The sequence below is a fragment of the Colletes latitarsis genome, chromosome 10, assembly GCF_051014445.1.
Source record: "Colletes latitarsis isolate SP2378_abdomen chromosome 10, iyColLati1, whole genome shotgun sequence".
Taxonomy (NCBI): Eukaryota; Metazoa; Arthropoda; class Insecta; order Hymenoptera; family Colletidae; genus Colletes; species Colletes latitarsis.
Genome location: NC_135143.1, coordinates 20,462,742 through 20,482,525, shown reverse-complemented (window position 1 = coordinate 20,482,525; position 19,784 = coordinate 20,462,742). Strand labels below are relative to the sequence as shown.

The following is a 19,784-nucleotide window of genomic DNA, read 5'->3' as shown; positions in this document are numbered from 1 at the left end:
AGAAAGTGCGACGCGAGGAAATTGGATCAGCTGGTAAAAGTGCGCGCGGAATTATATCGCGGGTGCATCGACGCTGTCGTCGAAAGTGAAAGCACGACCGTATTATAGCAAATTGTTGGATTATGCGGGGCTCGTCCGCAACAATGACAGCCAAATGATCCCCGACTGACCTTTGTAACCCGTTAAATATCAAACGTCGTGTACGACCGGCGCATGGCGTTGCAAATCGTGTATGTTCGATAACGAAATTTATATATAGGGTGTCTTGACTGTATCGCCTTAAATATGTCAATAAAAATTGAGATTTTAACACCGTTTGTCGAAGCTAAAGGAAAACTAGTCGGATAGATAGTATTTATATATATTTATATTAATTTCTGTTTCCTCAGAAGATAAATTTCAGATGTGATGTCCACCGATTTTAATGAAACTTAGCAGATTTAGAGTAACCATAATTTCAGCCATAAATGGTCAGTCAATTTTGATTTTCTGTTTATAATGTTTACAAATAATGTTTCTCTGTTACGCGTTTTCCTAGTATCGGAAACAAGCGAGATTTAGTTCGACCAAGTTATGTGGAACTCCTTGTATATTGTACGTTATCTTATCGATATTTCTTTTTTTTGTATGTATTTTTGTGCCTACTCCGATCGATATCGAGTGAAACTGCTATAAATAAAACAGAATCCCACCTGACTAAATGGATTTTACCGTATCACGAAGATTGTTTAACCCCAATCCTGCAGAGATGATATTTTGTGTCGTATATCAAGTTTGAGTAACTGAAAGGTCGAGTTCATTTTTATAGTAATAAATATAATTTGATAACAAATTTGATATCCTCGCTTGGAGGTCGGTACTCATTAAAATGAATCGATTCAATTAAAAATTTTTCGGGGTCAACATAAAATCTGCTTTTTATCTGGGTTTTTAAAAATATACTAAAGATTATTATTATCAATTAGATTAGTCGTTCTGTCAATTGTCGCTGGACTCAGGGCGTTTGTATTCGTGGTATTTCAATTACACAACGTTTAATCTTATTCAGTCTTAAACCTTATTTATTTGATAGGTTATAAGGCAAAAATAAATAATTATTTTTAGGACAACTTGTTTAGAACAACTTGACAACTTATTAACAATCAAATAATTATACAGAGTGTTCGATCAACCCTGGGAAAAATTTTAATCGGAGATTCTAGAGTTTAAAATAAGACGAAAATCAAGAATACCAATTTGTTGATGGAGGCTTTGTTAAAAAGTAATTAACGTTTAAAGTTCCGCCCGTACTGAATTTTTTTCTAGAAAGCGGGTAGGATTTCGGGGGTATGTCTAATGACCAAAAATGATCGTAATTGAGCCCCGTAACCAAAAATAATTTTTTCAGAACGATTTGACATTTTTTAATTTTGTCGAAAAATCTCGTTCTCGAATTTTTTTCTCGAAATTGGGTAGGATTTCGAGGGTAGGTCTAATGACCAAAAATGCTTGTCCTTTACCCCTGTAACTAAATATAATTTTTTCAGAATGATTTTGAAATATTTTAATTCAATTTTGTTAATAACCTTTTAATGAAGCCTGTCAAGAAATTGATATTCTTGATTTTCGTCTTATTTTGGCCTCTAGAATCTCCCATTAAAATTTTTCCCAGGGTTAGTCAAACACCCTGTATGTTATCCGTTTGTACTACAAATATTAAAATCTGCGCCCTGTTAGCATGGTACAAATGCCGTTATATCATTTACAATAGAATTTTGCAAAGTGCCGTGACCGTATTCGTTTATGTTAATTCCGAGTTGCATCCTCCTGCAAAATTTCTGGGAGCGCCAACTGGTGCCGCGCATTTTTCCACGAGCTCTCGACCGTTCGTCCGTCGATTCGAAAGCGGGACCACACGGTAATTACCGCTAATCGCGACCAACTAATTGAAACTAAATTGTAGGAACGAGATCCACGTGCCTCGATCACCGCGGCGCGGATGCGCGGTCGAAAGGTACGACTGTGATAGCTGTTCGTGGCGCCATTAACATTGGCCGCACGATACAAATAAGGTACCGTTGCATTCGTTCTACGTTGCATTCCGCCGTCACGAGCTCACGGATTGACACTGACGACCTGCATCGTCTAGAAATCGAAACGTGCCACGGCTGCGAATGCTCTTGGCAACGCTCGATCTGGTACAGTAGCGCGTCTTTGCCTTCTTTATTTTTTTTTCTCTCCTCCTTTTGCAAAACACCGACCCACGAGGATTTCTCCGCTCGATCGGGGATCACGCCTCGTTCGATCCACGCGACGAAACGCGATCGCGCGAATTTTCTCTCCGGGGAACTACGAAACGAGCATAATTTTTATTTGTTAGATTCCTCTTTCGATCCCTTTGCAAACGAATGTTTAAAAACGAAAAATGACAATTCCGTTCGAAATGTTCGCTTTCGATCTAACGAATAAACAAAATTATAGACGAATTGGAAATTATACTCTATTCGGAGAGTTTAGTGTTAAATGCAAAAGAGAATTCTCCGTTCGTGTTAATAGCTGTAAAAGAAATTTATGTCTCTGAAATTTGAAGTCAGATATATCGTATGCAGGGAATTTATTACAAATTTTTATTCGTTGTTCGAAGTAAAAAGTCCTGTTGAATACATGGTCGATATTTTTCACGGCTGCTGCCCCGTTCGGCGGCCATCTTGGTGACTCGAGCGTTCCACGATTTTTCGAATTCCGTCGCCGAATCTAATCGATAATGGGGAACCGACCGTTTTCGTTCGTTGATTGCCGTAACTGTGTAGCAACTGTTGACCAGCATGTGGTTTTCGAAACGATCGTTAACGCTGACCGCTTCTGGTCCGCCATTTTTCAGGCTTTGCAATCCCTGGTTAAAAAATCGAGTCGAAAGTCAAACTCTGTGTTTTTTGCTTCGTAAGAGACAATGTTTTATTGAACTATCCAAAACAAAAAATAAAATTTCACTCTCGAATGGCGGAGTCTGGGTCCACTTTGACCCGAATCTGAGTTTTATTATTCCCCATCCCAATACAAGGTTCTCGTTCGAATTTTTGCGTTATTCTATCCGTAAAAGACTTTAAAAGAAATAATTTAAAAAAAAGACTCCTTCTGGTCAACATAACTGTTATAACGTATGTTTCCTTGGAAGCTCGAGTGTGACAAATCGGTCATTCCGTTCAGGATTGCTTTGAAATGTAAATTGCACGTTGTTTAGTACAGTTAAATACACACATATATATGGCAAAACCTAACTCACTTGGCTTTTTGTGAACACTCTTGTTTCACGGTTTAACTAAACAAGAATCTCGACATTAAATTTTAATAATTTTAACGTAATGAGCGACAGCTGGTAGAGCACTAATGGAACACAAACATCACGTTACTCGAACAGATGAAAAACAAATATGGTTCTATCTTTCTTATTTGAAAAACCTTGAGTGCTACGAAGGTTTAGATGAAAAATGATTTCGTATACGGGGTGTAAGTTTCTACTGGCGGAAGCTAACTATGGAGCGTAAGAACGTAGGTTGGTAAGGATAATAGGGAGACGAGGATTTCGACTCGTGGATCCAAACGAAGCCTCGACGGGACAAACAACGCGAGATAAGAGGCGTTTGGCATGGCGAATAATTATAACCCTTTGTCGACCGCGATCGAAGTTGACTCACTCGTTCGTGACTCATTTCTCTCTTTCCGGGTGTATACGTGCTCGGAGGAGAGGCCTTCGCGGTCGTTCTGTTCAAGATCCGCGACCTTATTCGCCATCCGACGTAGCAGCCTTGCCAATTATCGACGAGCAAACGCGCGACTACGACGGCCTTCGGTTATCTGTGGGTCAACCGAGAAATCGCGTACCAACCGATGTATCGACAGCTTCGCGGAACAGAACTAATTGCAATTCAAACGCCGATCGACCGCCGTGGCAAACAATCGCCAGAACGTTCGAGGCCTTCCCTCGAGATCTCCGACCTCCGTCGAACAGAAACGATCATTTATTTATTTCGTTTACGAACGCGATAGATCAAGACCGAGGAGGCTACGATCTTGTGCCCGTTTGCGATATGAGGCCATTTGCTTCGGTTTGACGAGGACTATTCAAACAACTGTCGAAAAATACTACCCTTTTAACTTCTTACGCGAAAGATTGGACTCTGGATAATTTAATCGAGGAAAAATGGAATTGATATTATCGTTAGTTTGTTAGAAAATAGCTTGTATGACTTTGTTTGGTCCACTTGGCATGAGTCTGTATGAACATATATGCTTTAGAAATAAATTGATTAATGAATAGACCAGTGTTTTTTAAAATAAGGATGATGGGAGAAATTTAATGGCGAATATTTTCTATTAACACGTATTGGTAAAAGTTTCACTGGTATATTTTTATCGAAGAAAATTTTATAAACAGTTTCTTAAACACTCAATTCAACCAAATTCGCAAGTACTATTGAATCGTGAAAAATGTTTTTTTTTCCTTTTTTTGTCAATTCTGGGCTTACAAATATTGTTTTTTCTTTAGTCAGATGGCTCGAAAAGAGTTCGTAAGCCGCTGGTACAAAGAATCGATGTTCGTTTCGAGATTATTTCTGGGATCACTACTCGCGCATCGGGATTAAATAAAGAGCAGCTGCACGGATTTGCAGAGAGTGATTTTAGCTCTTGGTTGTTTCAGATATGGCACAAACAGTGCTTCAAGTGTCAGGGTTGCGGAATGATCCTGAACATGCGAACATACAAGGGGTTCAACAAACAGCCATACTGTGAAGCGTAAGTAAAACAGTCTCTCGTACTTTTTATTACCCTTTTAAGCTTCTGCTGCGAAATGTTCTGCACTTCGCTCGTAAAACGACCGATTTGTGTAACCATCCTCGAAACCCTAATCGACTGTTCCAAGTGTCTATTATTAAACGTTCCCTTAGAATAATTTTTAACGACGTTATGCGTGTACTTCAGAAACATCAATTATCTACACAGTTATTATTTATTTAAGAGAGTTTTCACTATTCTTTATTTCTTTTAGTAGAATCAGAATGAAAACCGATTAGGGAGTTTTTATTACCTGTTTTTAAACTTTCTACTTTGTATTATTTTCAACAGAACAGAATATAAACTAATAAACGTGTGATAAATACAAAACAATGTTAACAAAATTATACATAAAATTAGAGTTCAAAGCTATCAAGTTTTTTACTTCCCTGCTTCTAGACAAATTTTTAATTCGCGATTTTAACTGTGAAACAATTTAATCCAACACTGTGCCTTCTATCTGCGAATTTTTTTAGGTAAGTACATAGAACTCTGTTCAACTTTAATCACCTTTTAAAATTCAGATCCATGCCAACAAGGCAACAGTTTTGCATTGCAATTTCTATTCCACTAGCAAAGAATAAAAATTCTATAATTTTTGTCTTCCCAATTCATGCTACTTTATCACCGCGCGATGGAGTTTGAACAACTACTCTCCTTCCGGGAAACGTGTCTACGGAGATTAATTTCTTCGATGAATCGCCTCGTTTAAATAGAACGACTATAATGCACTCTTTCATCGGAGTCGAAGGCGAATACGCGAGTTTCGAACTACATACTTCGCTAGCCACGAACGATTCTACGAACTATTCTCTCGTCAGTCTCGATGGCGAACACTCCAGCTGTCGAACTCTATAAATCACGGGGCATATCGAGGCAGGAAAAAAAAAGCTCGACGTCGCTTTTACTCGCTGTCTAACGCAATTTACCTTCCAACGCGTCAAATCCTCAACGACCAGCAGCCTCGCGAGAGTTTGACGCCTAATAAACTGCGAGCCCATGACAGGAGGAACATGCTTCCATAGTCTTCGCAGGCTATACAGACGTCAGCCGCGTTCCCGCTCGTCAGTGTCGTAATCCTAAAACAATTAGCAAATAAGTTTTTCTTCAGCTGATATAGCTGTTCCTTTGCAGAAATTCTCTTTCATTTCTTTAGGATAATGCAATTGGCATTGAGAACAGGTGTTACCTTTACTAATCATTTTTAAATTTATAGAGAAACGAGTCTGAAAATAAAAAAAAATTGTAAATTGAAAATTAATATACATATATCTGTATTGAAAAAATAAAAATAAAATACTCAGCGGGTGCTTCTAAACGTAGAGCGTAGGTTTATCAATTATACTATTTTGTTTTTAAATAACAGACTTCCAGAGTTAATTTCTGTTTCTAAATAAAGGCAAGGCTTCATTTAAAATTGGACAGGATGAATTAAGAATAACTGACAAAGTATGAGTAGTAATAATTACTCGCTATTTAATTTAAAACAATAACATGATTCTAAACAAATTTTAATTTCACTTTAAATGATATGGGAATTTAATAAATAGTAAAAATAATCGTACCAAATTTTCATTATAGGAATATCGTTGTTATAACCGACTTTTTACCGTGTTTAATAATGGCGTCGCCCGAATGCGAGTATCATGGTGATCACCGCGTTAAATTAAGAGACTCTTGAAGGAGAGCAGTCAGTTTACCTTTGTCGACTTTCCGAAACACTACAAGCTCACGTACATACGCGTGATTTGTCATCTCTGGTATAAACCAGAGATGCACGACGAAGCGCCGAGTGCACCGTGGACACGTCTTATGGGAGTTAAGAGAGGCAAGCTCACATTTGCCTTCTCGCTCTTGAACAACTGAAATCCGACTTCACGTCAACGGCATACGATTCGGAATCTCGACTGCCCAGGTATTTTTACTTGTCTTTCCTAGAGTTCATTACTGAACTCTGCAAATTACTCCTGGTTTCTATTTGCCTCTGATGACTTCTGATGACCAGTGCTGACAAAAGTACAGAACTCCCGACAACTTTTCACACCATACAGCGACTGTTACTGACTGCTCCTGATTACTGCTTGCCTCTGCTGGACTCTGCTGACCATCGCTTATATTTCTGACAACCTATAACGATTACTACTGACTTCTGCTAACCTCTGTTGGTCTTTGCTGATCTCCGTCAGCGTGTGCTTGTCTCTGCTGAACTTTCCTGGTCTCTGCCGAACGCTACTGACCACTGCAGGTATTTCTGATAATGTATAACGATTAATACTAACTACTGCATGCCCCTACAAGTCTCTGCTTGCCTTTGCAGGTTTCTGCTTGCCTGTGCATGCCTTTGCTGGCCTCTGCTGAACACTGCTGACCACCCCCGATGCTTCTGACATCGTATAACAATTACTACATGCTACTGTTCGCCCCTGCTGATCTCTGCTTGCCACTGCATGCCTCTGCTCGTCTCTGCTGACCGCTGCTGACCACCTCTGATGCTTCCGACAACATATAACGCTTACTACTTGCTACTATTCGCCCCTGGTGATCTCTGCTTACCACTGCTGGCCTCTGCTGACCACCGCTTATATTTCTGGCAACGTACAACGATTACTACGACTCCTGCCTTCCTCTGTTAACCTCTGCCAGCGTCCCCTGGCCTAAGCTGGCCTCTGCTGACCGCTGCTAATCACTGCTGACCACCGTTTATATTTCTGGCAACGTACAACGATTACTACTGACTACTGCCACCCTTTGCTGACCTCTGCCAACATCTCTCGACATCAACTGACCATCGCTGACCAACGCTGACCACTGCTGACCGTTGCTGACAAATTGTGTCACGATGTAATATAATATAATATGTTTATATGTATTAAAGTGTTGTATAATGTAAATCTATGGCAATAAATGATATAATTTCAAAGAGTTCTATGTGTTCTCATCATTTTTACCCTTCTTTTCCCATCGAAATCATTCCTTTAGTTATAAGACACTCCGAATCTTTTAAAATTTTCTAAGTTCCCCGGAAAGATTTCAAATTTCCCGCTATTACCTAATATTACGTAATATTACGTAACATTACGTAACATTACATAATTTTTGCCGAAAAATTCCGGCCGGAGAAATTTTAAAGAGCTATTACGTAATATTACGTAATATTACATAATGTTACGTAATATTACGTAATTTTGGCCGAAAAATTCCGGCCGCGAAAAATTTTAGAGAGCTATTACGTAATGTTACGTAATATTACGTAATAGCTCTTTAAATTTTTGCCGAAAAATTCAGGCCGGAATTTTAGCCGCTGCCTGAAACTTCTTGGAAATTTCAGGGCTTCCAAGAAGTTTCAGGGACGCCGGTAAGTTTCAGGGATCCGAGAATTTTTAGAAATTCGTAGAAATGACGTCGTTTGGTGGAATTCGCAGAAATTGCTGGCGGCTGGAAATTTGGAGAGGGAAAGAGGGGTAAAAAATGATGAGAATACATAGAATTCTTTGAAATTATATCATTTATTGCCATAGATTTACATTATACAAAATTTTAATACATATAAACATATTATATTGTATTACATCATGTCACAAGTTGTCAGCAACGGTCAGCAGTGGTCAGCGATGGTCAGCTGACGTCGGGAGATGTTGGCAGAGGCCAGCTTAGGTCGGGAGATGCTGGCAGAGGTCAGCAGAGGGTGGCAGTAGCCAGTAGTAATCGTTGTACGTTGCCAGAAATATAATCGGTGGTCAGCAGTGGTCAGCAGCGGTCGGCAGAGGCCAACGGAGGCCAGCAGAGGCATGCAGAGACAAATAGAGTCCAGCAGGGGCAAGCAGAAATCAGTAGTAATCGTTATACGTTGACAGAAGTAACAGGAGTGGTCAGTAGCGGTCGGCAGAGTCCAGCGGAGGCAGGCAGAAGTCAGTAGCAATCGTTATACGTTGTCAGAAATATAAGCGGTGGTCAGCAGAGGCCAGCGGAGGCTGGGAGAGGCTAACAGTAGCCAGTCGCAATCGTTATACGTTGTCAGAAGTAACAGGAGTGGTCAGCAGCGGTTAGCAGAGACCAGCGGAGGCTGGCAGACGTCAGTAGTAATCGTTATACGTTGTCAGAAATTCCAGGAGTGGTCAGCAGCGGTTAGCAGAGACTGGAAGAGACTAACAGTAGCCAGTCGTAATCGTTATACGTTGTCAGAAATTCCAGAAGTGGTCAGCAGCGGTCAGCAGAGGCCAGTGGAGACCTGTTGACGGGAGGTCGGATATTAGTTGTTCAAGAGCGAGAAGGGAAGTGTGAGCCTTTCTCTCTCGACTCCCACGAGACGGTCCGAATTTACTTTGGGCAACTTCGGAGAATCGAGAAAGAGGGCCTGGCGTCAGTTTGCCTTTGTCGACTTTCCGAAACTCCACGAGCTCACGTACGCGTGATCTGACATAGTGTGAGAGAGCACCTTCGATGCCTTTCTGGCATCTCTGGTTAAATATGGGCGATAGACACGTAGCGTTTCCGTTCGCGAGTCGAGAGAAGCGTGGAACGGTGGATTTCGCCAGCCTCCGCAGCCGTATTGCGAATCTTTTGATAGTTAAACGCATGCCAGGCGTGTCGACGTAGCGAAAGCGAGCGGTCCTGCGGTCAGGATAATATGTAGCTGTCGTACCTTTCCAAGAGATCCTCCTTCGATCGTGGTTCCTCTGAGCTGCCGGTGTCCTTGCCGTGGTCTCCGGTAGCGGTGCACCGAACGACGCAGTTAACAGTAACGTTTCCAATAAGGATTTCAGGTGAAAGGAACCGAAAGTATCGGTGCTGTTGAACCGAGGTATCGGTTCGCCGCGATACGCAATCTCCGTTTCCTTTTATTTCCCGTCGACGGCGATAAGGAATCCGGGCAACTTTTGCCCCTTCGATTAATTTAAACTACGAACTCGGGTGCAAACGCAGTCCAGAGCTTCCAAAGTTTGTACACTCGACGCCGTTCGTTTAGAAACTCGACCCTTCTTCGCGTCGTGCTACTTGCAAGCGACCATTCGCGAGCAAGAATCCATCGACGACCTCGATACACCTCGCTCGAGTAGATCGATTATCCGACAAACATATCCGGTTACGATTTTGAACGTTTACTTTTACCGGTAGTCGATAAATTGTCGTCGGGCGACGCAACGAAATTGATATCCAGACCTATTCAATTTCGCGTCGCCGACGTAGATCAAAGGCGGTCGTCACGAGGGGAAGGCCGAGGAAGGAGCGCGCAAAATCTAACGTTTCTTCGTGATAACTTCCCCACATCTTTTTAAAAATAATCCATTCGGAATCTCTGTCTCGAAAAATCAGAAAAATGTACGAAAGGTTTCATTACAGAACTCTTTCAGAGAATGATTTTACGTGCCAAAATATAACAAAATTGAGTTCAAGACTTTGTATTAGAGTTATAAAAAAAGTAAGATTTTATTTGTTCGTTATTATGGAAAATAACTCTATGTTAGCTGTAACAATTTAATGTGTGATTTAATTCTCCGCGAGATTTATTTAAAATAATTTTTAAATGTTTGTAAATATATGTCAAGAAAATTTTGAATACATTTTCAATTTTTCGATCGAAAGAAAATGGTTCGAGTTTCGTGGTGCATCGAGTAGGCTGATACTGTAATGGCGGTAAAGTTTAAACGTGCGCGATAAAATGGGGGTTATGACCCCCGCACGAGAGGAATAAATTCGTTGCAACGACCGTTATGGGCTTCGAGAGTTCTATGCGCGATTAATCGAAATTCTTCTATCCCATCCGGTGTCCAAATAAGGAGCAACGATTCTCCGCTCGCCGACAACTTAATTCACGAACGAGAATAATCAATTTATTGCGGTTTCTTTGCGCGGCGAGTTATCGGTATGCAAGCGTCTCGCCGTAAAACGGTCCGGCGACTCGCAAAGTATTCGGAATGAGCATCTGCGATGACGAAATCGTTCCGACGCGTTTCGAATCTGCATTTCTTTGCTGTTACGTCTTTCCTACCGCGTAACCGCCGGCGATTCGCTCGGGAACGCGGATAAAAACTGTCTCACCCCGTCGATATCGACGCACAAACACCCCCTCTCGTGAATTCCCTTTCAGAATCTGCAACAAATCGTTGTACATATATATTAATTTTTAACTAGATTAATTTTAATCTAGTAGGAGTAAAACGAAATCCATCAGGCTATTAATTGTAGATATTTACAGAAAATAGGGGTTGAAGCACGAAATATGTGTTCCGTTCTAAGCATAAAAAATGTATTTTATATATGATAATTCTCAGTGAAAACATTGCTAGGCTGATAAAGAAAAAACCACCCCTATTAGATTTTAATTTCAGGTAATTAATAGGCAAAATTTCAGAAGCTTTTCAATGATGCTTCGTAGCTTTTTTTTTTAATTAAAATACTGAATATAAAGTATCGTAAGTTTAAAAAAAGCAGTAACAAAATCATTTCAATATTAACCTGCAATTTTCGTACGGTCGAGCCTGTAATTCTTCCCTTTAAATCAGCGAACTATCTCTCGAACATCTTGACGATATAGATTTCTATGCTCAAGGTCGTTTGAAGGTCACCTCGTTTTAAACGTTAATTTTTCATCGATGCCTGCAATTTTAATCGATGGTTCGAAGTAAGAGCTCCAGAAATCGGCTCGAAATGATATTAATTTGATCTCCGTTGGGTTTTCGAAGTGTTCGAGCATGTTTGAATGGCTCGAACCCTCGCTCGGACGGTTCTGCAAATTACGCATAGCGAACAAGGTTTGGACGAGCTTCGTATTCCGCGGCAGGAGCCAAGTCGGTGCATGTGTCAGCAATGCGTATCGAATCAGACGAGATGGGCCGAATAAGCAAAGCAGAACACGTGTGAGTCGTGAGATTCATTCATTCGTCTGGTAGCCACCCTCCGCGTCCCTCGTCGTCCCTCGCCTTCATTTCCCTTGCTCTTTATCTTCCCCTTTTCTCGCGTCTGTTCATCGTTCATTTAATTTTTATAAGCCCGTATATAGGGTGATTCTAGCAACTGGGACAGGCCGCGTCTCCGGTCTCGTTGCAGATTAAACGGAGGAGGAAAATGTTGACCGGCGAACGGGGCTCGTCCTCCTGCGAGATCAGTGTACCTGCAAATTTTTAACCATTAGTATCGTCGGACATTTTGGTATCCCGTATATCTTTCTATTTATAATTAATATCGCCCTCTAAAATTATAGATTAATATATATCTAATATATAATAAATATATTATATAATATATATAAATATATTAATCTTGAGATCTATACACATTTATTAATATATACTGAGAGTTTGATAATATATGTAGATTTATGGGTTTATCGAATATATAATCCACAATTGATATAAAATATAAAATAAAGAAAATAAAAAATTTTGTGTAACCAACGGAAGTGAAATAAAGACAATTGATATCGAAAGATTCCTGCTTTTTATTTTTTAATAGAACATTTTGGTGGGTGGTGAAACGCCTCGTGGTATAATTTTCTGAGTACCAGTTAAGGATTAAAGGAAACTATTTCTTTTTTTTTATTTTATTCGCTTCTACAAGTCTGTGAGGTATTTTGATATTTCATATATTTATGTATTTATAATTAATATTGTATTCTAATAAATGCTTCTTATTTTTTTAATAGCATAATTTGGGAATGGTGGAACACTCAATGATATCATTTTATTAATATCTGTTAAGGATTAAAGAATATCTCACAGAATATTCTACGAGCATTGACGAGAAAAATCCATTTATGGGCAGAAAGAAATGCAGTTAAATCTAGAAGGGAAGGATGCAATTATGCTTGCCAGGTGCGCTGTATTTGGCAAAGAAACATGTTGGTAGTAATTAAGATCTCCATAAACCATTCAACGTTCTTCTTAACCCCTAACCAAACAAAACAGAACGGTAAAGAATTAATTTGATTTATTCGCTCGTAAACACTTCGATAATAGAAATGAAATTAGTTTCACCGCAGTCAATGTATTCAAATACTTAAAGTCAATGAATTCGATTACTTTGAATAATGTTACTGTCGTTAGAGACGTTGTAAAATGTCAAGTGCGTTTAATATTCAAGCAAATTTCATTCCTAGGTACGAGAAACAGGTGTGGCCAACGAACGCGTTAATTTCTCTTATCTAACGAGAGAAACTTGCCCGAGTTTCTAGAATCACCCTCTATATGGAATACGAAGCGATGCACGATATAACGAGGGGCATAAAAATCATTTTTCAAGCTCGAGTTTGCCCAAGAATAACTAAATTATTACAACGTTTTCTATACATATAAGGCTACTATTTTTTAAAAAATCTTCAAATATCATCATAAAATTTAAATCCTATAATTTTAAGATTTCAAGCATTCAAAAAATACAGTTAATTAAGAGATCAATTATTTAATCCACATTACTAAATTATTACAACGTTCTCTATATACGGCTATTACTTTTTTAAAAATTTTTTAATATCATCATAAAATTTAAAGCCTATAATTTTAAGATTCCTAGCATTCGAAAAATGCAGTTAGTTGAGAGATCGTATATTTAATTCAAATATACGTAAATTCGAGTTCCTTGAATTTGCGGACGTCGCGAAAAAAGGGCGTTTCTCGTTGAGCAGATGTTTTTCCCACGTCGTTGACCCGCGAAAACGATTTGAATTAAGCGAAACGGTTCTCTGCGAATGTATCGTCGTTTATGAATGCACGCGTACACTTGTTCCGGGTTCTGTGCTGAGTGACGTGCGCTGAATTAAGTACTTTAGCCTATGGGTAAAGGTAACACGTGTTCCGCCGGTTTTGTTCACCCGACGTCTGTTCCCCTCCTTCCGTTTTCTCATTCTTATTATTACCACTTGCAGTCGGTTGGTTTTCTCTAAACAGTTGCAGTAATTCGTAACGTTTTACTACACCGAAACCGAGGATGTCCTCCATTTTTCATCACATCACTTTACAAAAATTCGATTATTACTTTACAGTATCTCCAGCGGACACTGATGTCATTTAACAATTTTTAAATATGAAGGATCGTTTCGAAGCAAGCATTTGTGGATACTCAACATTTTCAGATCAATAATTATCTATCTATCGCTGCCTGTACGTTTCGCAAGAACCTCAGTATGTCGAGCAGCCGTATGTTACGAAATAAAGTTCATTTTCATTAAAACTCTGTCCACAGTGTGTTTTAATTTATGCAGGATACAGCGGGCCCTCGTATTACGCGTGGGGATATGTTCTTGCGGTGTAAGAAACGCGTCAGCTGCAGCTCGTACAAAATCTAAAAATAGGAACCTCGATTACAAAATGAGATATTTCGCAATGAACAAATAAAAACGTTGCAACGAACTTCACTCACTAATTGGTTTACTTTTATTTTCCCAGTTAAGAAAACGTAGAACTTGATTCATGCTCTGTTCAGAATTATCTACTTATCTATAAACGACGAGAATTTAGGCTGTAAAAGTACATGGAAAATTGAGACACTGGATCGACCAAATATCCTACTCCGATTATTCTAATCGCAATCGTCCAATACGATAAAATTAGTGGATGCTAGATATCGATAAGGAATAAGTTTTACGCGTTAAATGGCGCGGAAAAAGACACGCGTACACGCGTAATGGCCGCCGTTTTACGGTCCTCGAGTTTCCCTCGGCTTCGTATTTTGTTCGCAGCGGCGTGTCTTATTACGCTAATCGCGACATTTTTGCCCGCTGTCGGCGGAAACGTGTCCGTCAAAGGCGAGAAAAGGGTTAAAAAGGGGGAAAAAAAGAAAAAACGAACCGCGTACACGTTTCGTTCGCCGTGACGAAATCCTCGAGTCCCCTTCGAATCAGCGGAAACTGGGGAACGGTACGCGTAATGATCCGCGATAATTACAGAAACGTTTACGAGCGTCCCGGTTCGTCGTTGTTTGAGGTGAACCGCACGCGTTACGCAGTCGTACGTCGTTTGCTCTTGGCTCCACCGAACGGAGAAGAAACGAGACGAGGGGAAATGACTCATTCGCGGTGAACCGATGACGATTCTGCTCGGGGATGACATCATACCCGGTGGATTTATTAAAATTTCACGGAGACGCGCCGGTGGTTGGAGGCGTCATGGTCTCTTGGCATCGAGCATCCCGAAATCTCCAGCTGTGAGAACGAAATTCCCATTTGTTGACCAGGTTGAAATTTATTCCATCTTCGTCATCATGCAGAAATAAGATGGAAACCATCTACAATGTAGAGGATGAGGTGATTCGGGGAAGGAATAAAATGAAGTCTAAATCGAGGCTGGGCTCGTGTCCCTTTAAATAAAACACCGACACTTTCACGGAAGTTCGAAACTATTGCAGAATGCGGCATAATTACATTTATTTTGTAATAATGACGAAAGAAATGAATATTGCTCATAAAAAAAATAAAGATACTATAATACAGCGCAGGAAACATCTCACAGTTAAAATCGTACGCATTAAGAATATTGTTTTATATTTAAATTAAATTAAATATTAGTACTTTGTACGTTTTCTGCACTGTGTTATAGTATCTTTATTTTTTTATGTTAAGCAATATTCATTCACTTCAAACTTCTTTTTTCGAATGAATATCAATCTTTTAGGTGCTCGGGCGAACCCAGAGTTTGGCCATTTTCAACCACTGTACTTTACTAAAGCGAAGAGGAGCTCGTTGATGGAACGAAACGTTGAAACAATTAACCGGTGGATTAAGTTGCGCACCCCTGGCATGGATCTTTCCATTCTTGTCGTCCGGTGACGCATCGTAGATCCGGAATTGGTTGGCCAAGTGGCAATTAACGAGGCGATTGCGTTTTCGTAACAATACGATGCCCGTAATAGCGCGTAATTGGAACGTAACGGTGATTTGTTTGCGCGGAATGAAAAAAAATGGCCGCCGCGGGTGAAGGAAACCCGCGCGCTGGGTTAAGTAGGTTCGCACGTGAGAACCGCTCCGGCGAAGAAAGAGGGACCGGAAGCATCGCCGTCTGTCGCGTTGCAGTTTTAACTTGGAGCAATTTAACAGCTAGCAGTAAAAGGGGTGGCCAGCGTAGCGTGACCCGCCTGCATGGCTACGGTGAACCGACCTTGTCCCACAATGCACCTCCTGAACCCCACCATTCCAGACCCCGTGCTCTCTCGGTCGTGTGTAATTTTACAACCCTGCGTTGCACGCGTTCCACTCGCTGTTTGCGCACGGATTCGACGAGGATGTGCTCAGAAAACACTGGGATTATTATTGTTTCTTTTAGTGGTCTTCAACCCGTTAAACACCGGAGCTAGTTCTGTTTCGCTTAAACGAATCCCAAATAGATGTGAAGATACTTAAAATACTGCCACAATTTTGGAATAAATACTACCCATGTATTCTGTATTCTGTAGATATTTAAGACGACTATAAAAGTTGTTAATGATTTATTGAAAATAATAATTCACAGAGTGGTCATCTTCTTGCACGTTTTCTTCCCTCCATTAGACGTTGACCTACAATAAACGTGATATACTCGAATAAAGATTGTTAAAATATTGCCACAATTTTAAAATAAATACTATCATAAGTTCTGTATTCTGTCGATAGTCAAGACGTTCATAAAATTTGTTAATGATTTAAGCTTCTTCTCAAGGGGAAATAATAATTCACAGAGTGGTCATCTTCTTGCACGTTTTCTTCCCTCCATTAGACGTTGACCTACAATAAACGTGATATACTCAAATAAAGATATTTAAAATATTGCCACAATTTTAAAATAAATACTATTATAAGTTCTGTATTCTGTCGATAGTCAGGACATCCATAAAATTTGTTAATGATTTAAGCTTCTTCTCAAGGGGAAATAATAATTAACAGAGTGGTCATCTTCTTGCACGTTTTCTTCCCTCCATTATACTTTGACCTACAAGAAACGTGATATACTCGAATAAAGATTGTTAAAATATTGCCACAATTTTAAAATAAATACTATCATAAGTTCTGTATTCTGTCGATAGTCAGGACATCCATAAAATTTGTTAATGATTTAAGCTTCTTCTCAAGGGGAAATAATAATTAACAGAGTGGTCATCTTCTTGCACGTTTTCTTCCCTCCATTAGACGTTGACCTACAAGAAACGTGATATACTCGAATAAAGATTGTTAAAATATTGCCACAATTTTAAAATAAATACTATCATAAGTTCTGTATTCTGTCGATAGTCAGGACATCCATAAAATTTGTTAATGATTTAAGCTTCTTCTCAAGGGGAAATAATAATTCACAGAGTGGTCATCTTCTTGTACGTTTTCTTCCCTCCATTAGACGTTGATCTACAAGAAACGTGATATACTCGAATAAAGATTGTTAAAATATTGCCACAATTTTAAAATAAATACTATTATAAGTTCTGTATTCTGTCGATAGTCAGGACATCCATAAAATTTGTTAATGATTTAAGCTTCTTCTCAAGGAAAAATAATAATTAACAGAGTGGTCATCTTCTTGCACGTTTTCTTCCCTCCATTAGACGTTGACCTACAAGAAACGTGATATACTCGAATAAAGATTGTTAAAATATTGCCACAATTTTAAAATAAATACTATCATAAGTTCTGTATTCTGTCGATAGTCAGGACATCCATAAAATTTGTTAATGATTTAAGCTTCTTCTCAAGGGGAAATAATAATTCACAGAGTGGTCATCTTCTTGCACGTTTTCTTCCCTCCATTAGACTTTGACCTACAATAAACGTGATATACTCGGATAAAGATATTTAAAATATTGTCAAAATTTTAAAATACATACTATCATAAATTCTCTATTCTGTCGATAGTCAAGACGTCCATAAAATTTGTTAATGATTTAAGCTTCTTCTCAAGGGAAAATAATAATTAACAGAGTGGTCATCTTCTTGCACGTTTCCTTCCCCCATTAGACGTTGACCTACAATAAATGTGATATACTCGAATAAAGATATTTAAAATATTGCCACAATTTTAAAATAAATACTATTATAAGTTCTGTATTCTGTCGATAGTCAGGACATCCATAAAATTTGTTAATGATTTAAGCTTCTTCTCAAGGGGAAATAATAATTCACAGAGTGGTCATCTTCTTGCACGTTTTCTTCCCTCCATTAGACTTTGACCTACAATAAACGTGATATACTCGGATAAAGATATTTAAAATATTGTCAAAATTTTAAAATACATACTATCATAAATTCTCTATTCTGTCGATAGTCAAGACGTCCATAAAATTTGTTAATGATTTAAGCTTCTTCTCAAGGGGAAATAATAAGTCACAGAGTGGTCATCTTCTTATACGATTTCTTCCGTCAGAAATTGACCTATGATCAATTTTATTATATCAGAATCGTGAAGATACTTAAAAAATCGTTGCAATTTTGTACCAGATGTATTTTGTGAATACTCGGGGGCGCCCATAAAGTTAGTTAACGAAATAAATTTCTTTCTCGACGAATTGCGTCACGGGACGATCGAGCGTGGCCCGGTCGGACGTTTTAATTTGTCGTCGATCGGTGACCAGGAACGTGTGCTTCTGGTCGATATTTTTACGCGCGTGGATAAGCGGGGAAAAAGCAAGAATCTCGTTTCGGCCTTCGTTGGAATTCGAGTAATGCGGTCGAAGTAGGGTTTCGTCCCGTTTGCGGGACGGACCGAGCCAAGTTCCGAAGCCATTCGCGACTTAACCGCAGTAACGGAATCCAATAAGACCAGTCGCGGAAAAATTTCTCCAGCGAGACGTCACTGGAAAAAGGAGACCTTGTGGTTCTCTCCACAGCCGACGATACCTGTTCTATTACGCGCACGGCGAGCTTCATAATTACGCGATCTTGCAACCGATTCCTGGAACTCCTTTTAACGTTAGCCCGTCATCGTCTGAAATTTACTAATCTGATTAATTAATTTATTATTATTCTATGCATTAGAATCGCATTAACATATCGTATTTACAGTTTAAAGCGTTTCTTGTTATTATTCTTGTTTGTGGGGAAAATCCAGTTTTCTTTCGTTTGCCTATTGAAAATCCTTAAATGAAATATAGGAACAAGTTTATTTTGAGAAAAAACAATGGTCCTCGATAAAAGAGTTTGTAACGTAGTTCAAAGCCTGTATACTTGATTTTCATTATACAATGTTTTTTATGTAGAGCTATGTATTTTATTTGTTATTGATTTCTGGTGCTAGGATCGAAAGAATAAAATTTTATAGAAAAATCTTGAAAATATTCCTGGTCCATTGGGAAACTCGTGTAGTTATAAATTGTTCGGGTCACGCAAGAATTTTGGAGTCGTTGGAAAATTCTCGAGTCGTGGGAAAACTGTGGAAATCATAAAATATTCGAGTCACTCCCGATCGTGAAAGTCATAGGAAAATTCTCAAGTCATTTGGGCAGACATTTCTGGCCAGAAATTATATTTTCGGTAAGAAATTTTTTTCTCGAAATTGAGTAGGATTTCGGGGTTATGTTTATTGATCAAAAATGATTGTAATTGACCCCTGCAATCGAAAATAATTTTTTTAGAACGATTTGGAAAATTTTTTTTTCGCCGAAATATTTAGACACCGTGTACCCCATGTCGATTTTTCTTAAGAATTCGTCTTTCCTTTTTAGTAATTTTGTTTGACGTCCTACAGAAAAGTTGTCTAATACTTTTTTGTAGGTACCCATGAGCTCTACTTCAGAAAAAAGTTTCATTGAAATATATTCATTATTATAGGAGTTATGGCTGTTTGAAAATTGGACCATTTTTATGGGGTTTTTCTCATTTTGCAAGGTCAAGGACCAACTTTTTGAATATTTTTGCGATTTGTACATATTCTCCATCAAAATACGCATAGTTTGCTTTTTTAAACATTAAAATCGTCCAATCCGTTCAGAAGTTATGACGTTTTAAAGATTTGCATAATATTTCGGGCAAACATTTCTGGCCAGAAATTATATTTTAGGTAAGGAATTTTTTTCTCGAAAGT

The 19,784-nt window shown here is 38.9% G+C and overlaps 1 protein-coding gene across 2 annotated transcripts in view; it reads left to right on the top strand.

Moving 5' to 3' along the window:
• The window catches only part of LOC143346906 (LIM and SH3 domain protein F42H10.3-like), a 53,434-nt gene that overhangs the window by 14,078 nt on the left and 19,572 nt on the right, over positions 1-19,784 (top strand). For both annotated transcript variants that reach the window (XM_076775593.1, XM_076775592.1), the window contains exon 2: positions 4,679-4,773. In XM_076775593.1, coding sequence (XP_076631708.1) covers positions 4,679-4,773 — 95 coding nt within the window. The remainder of the gene's footprint in view (positions 1-4,678; positions 4,774-19,784) is intronic.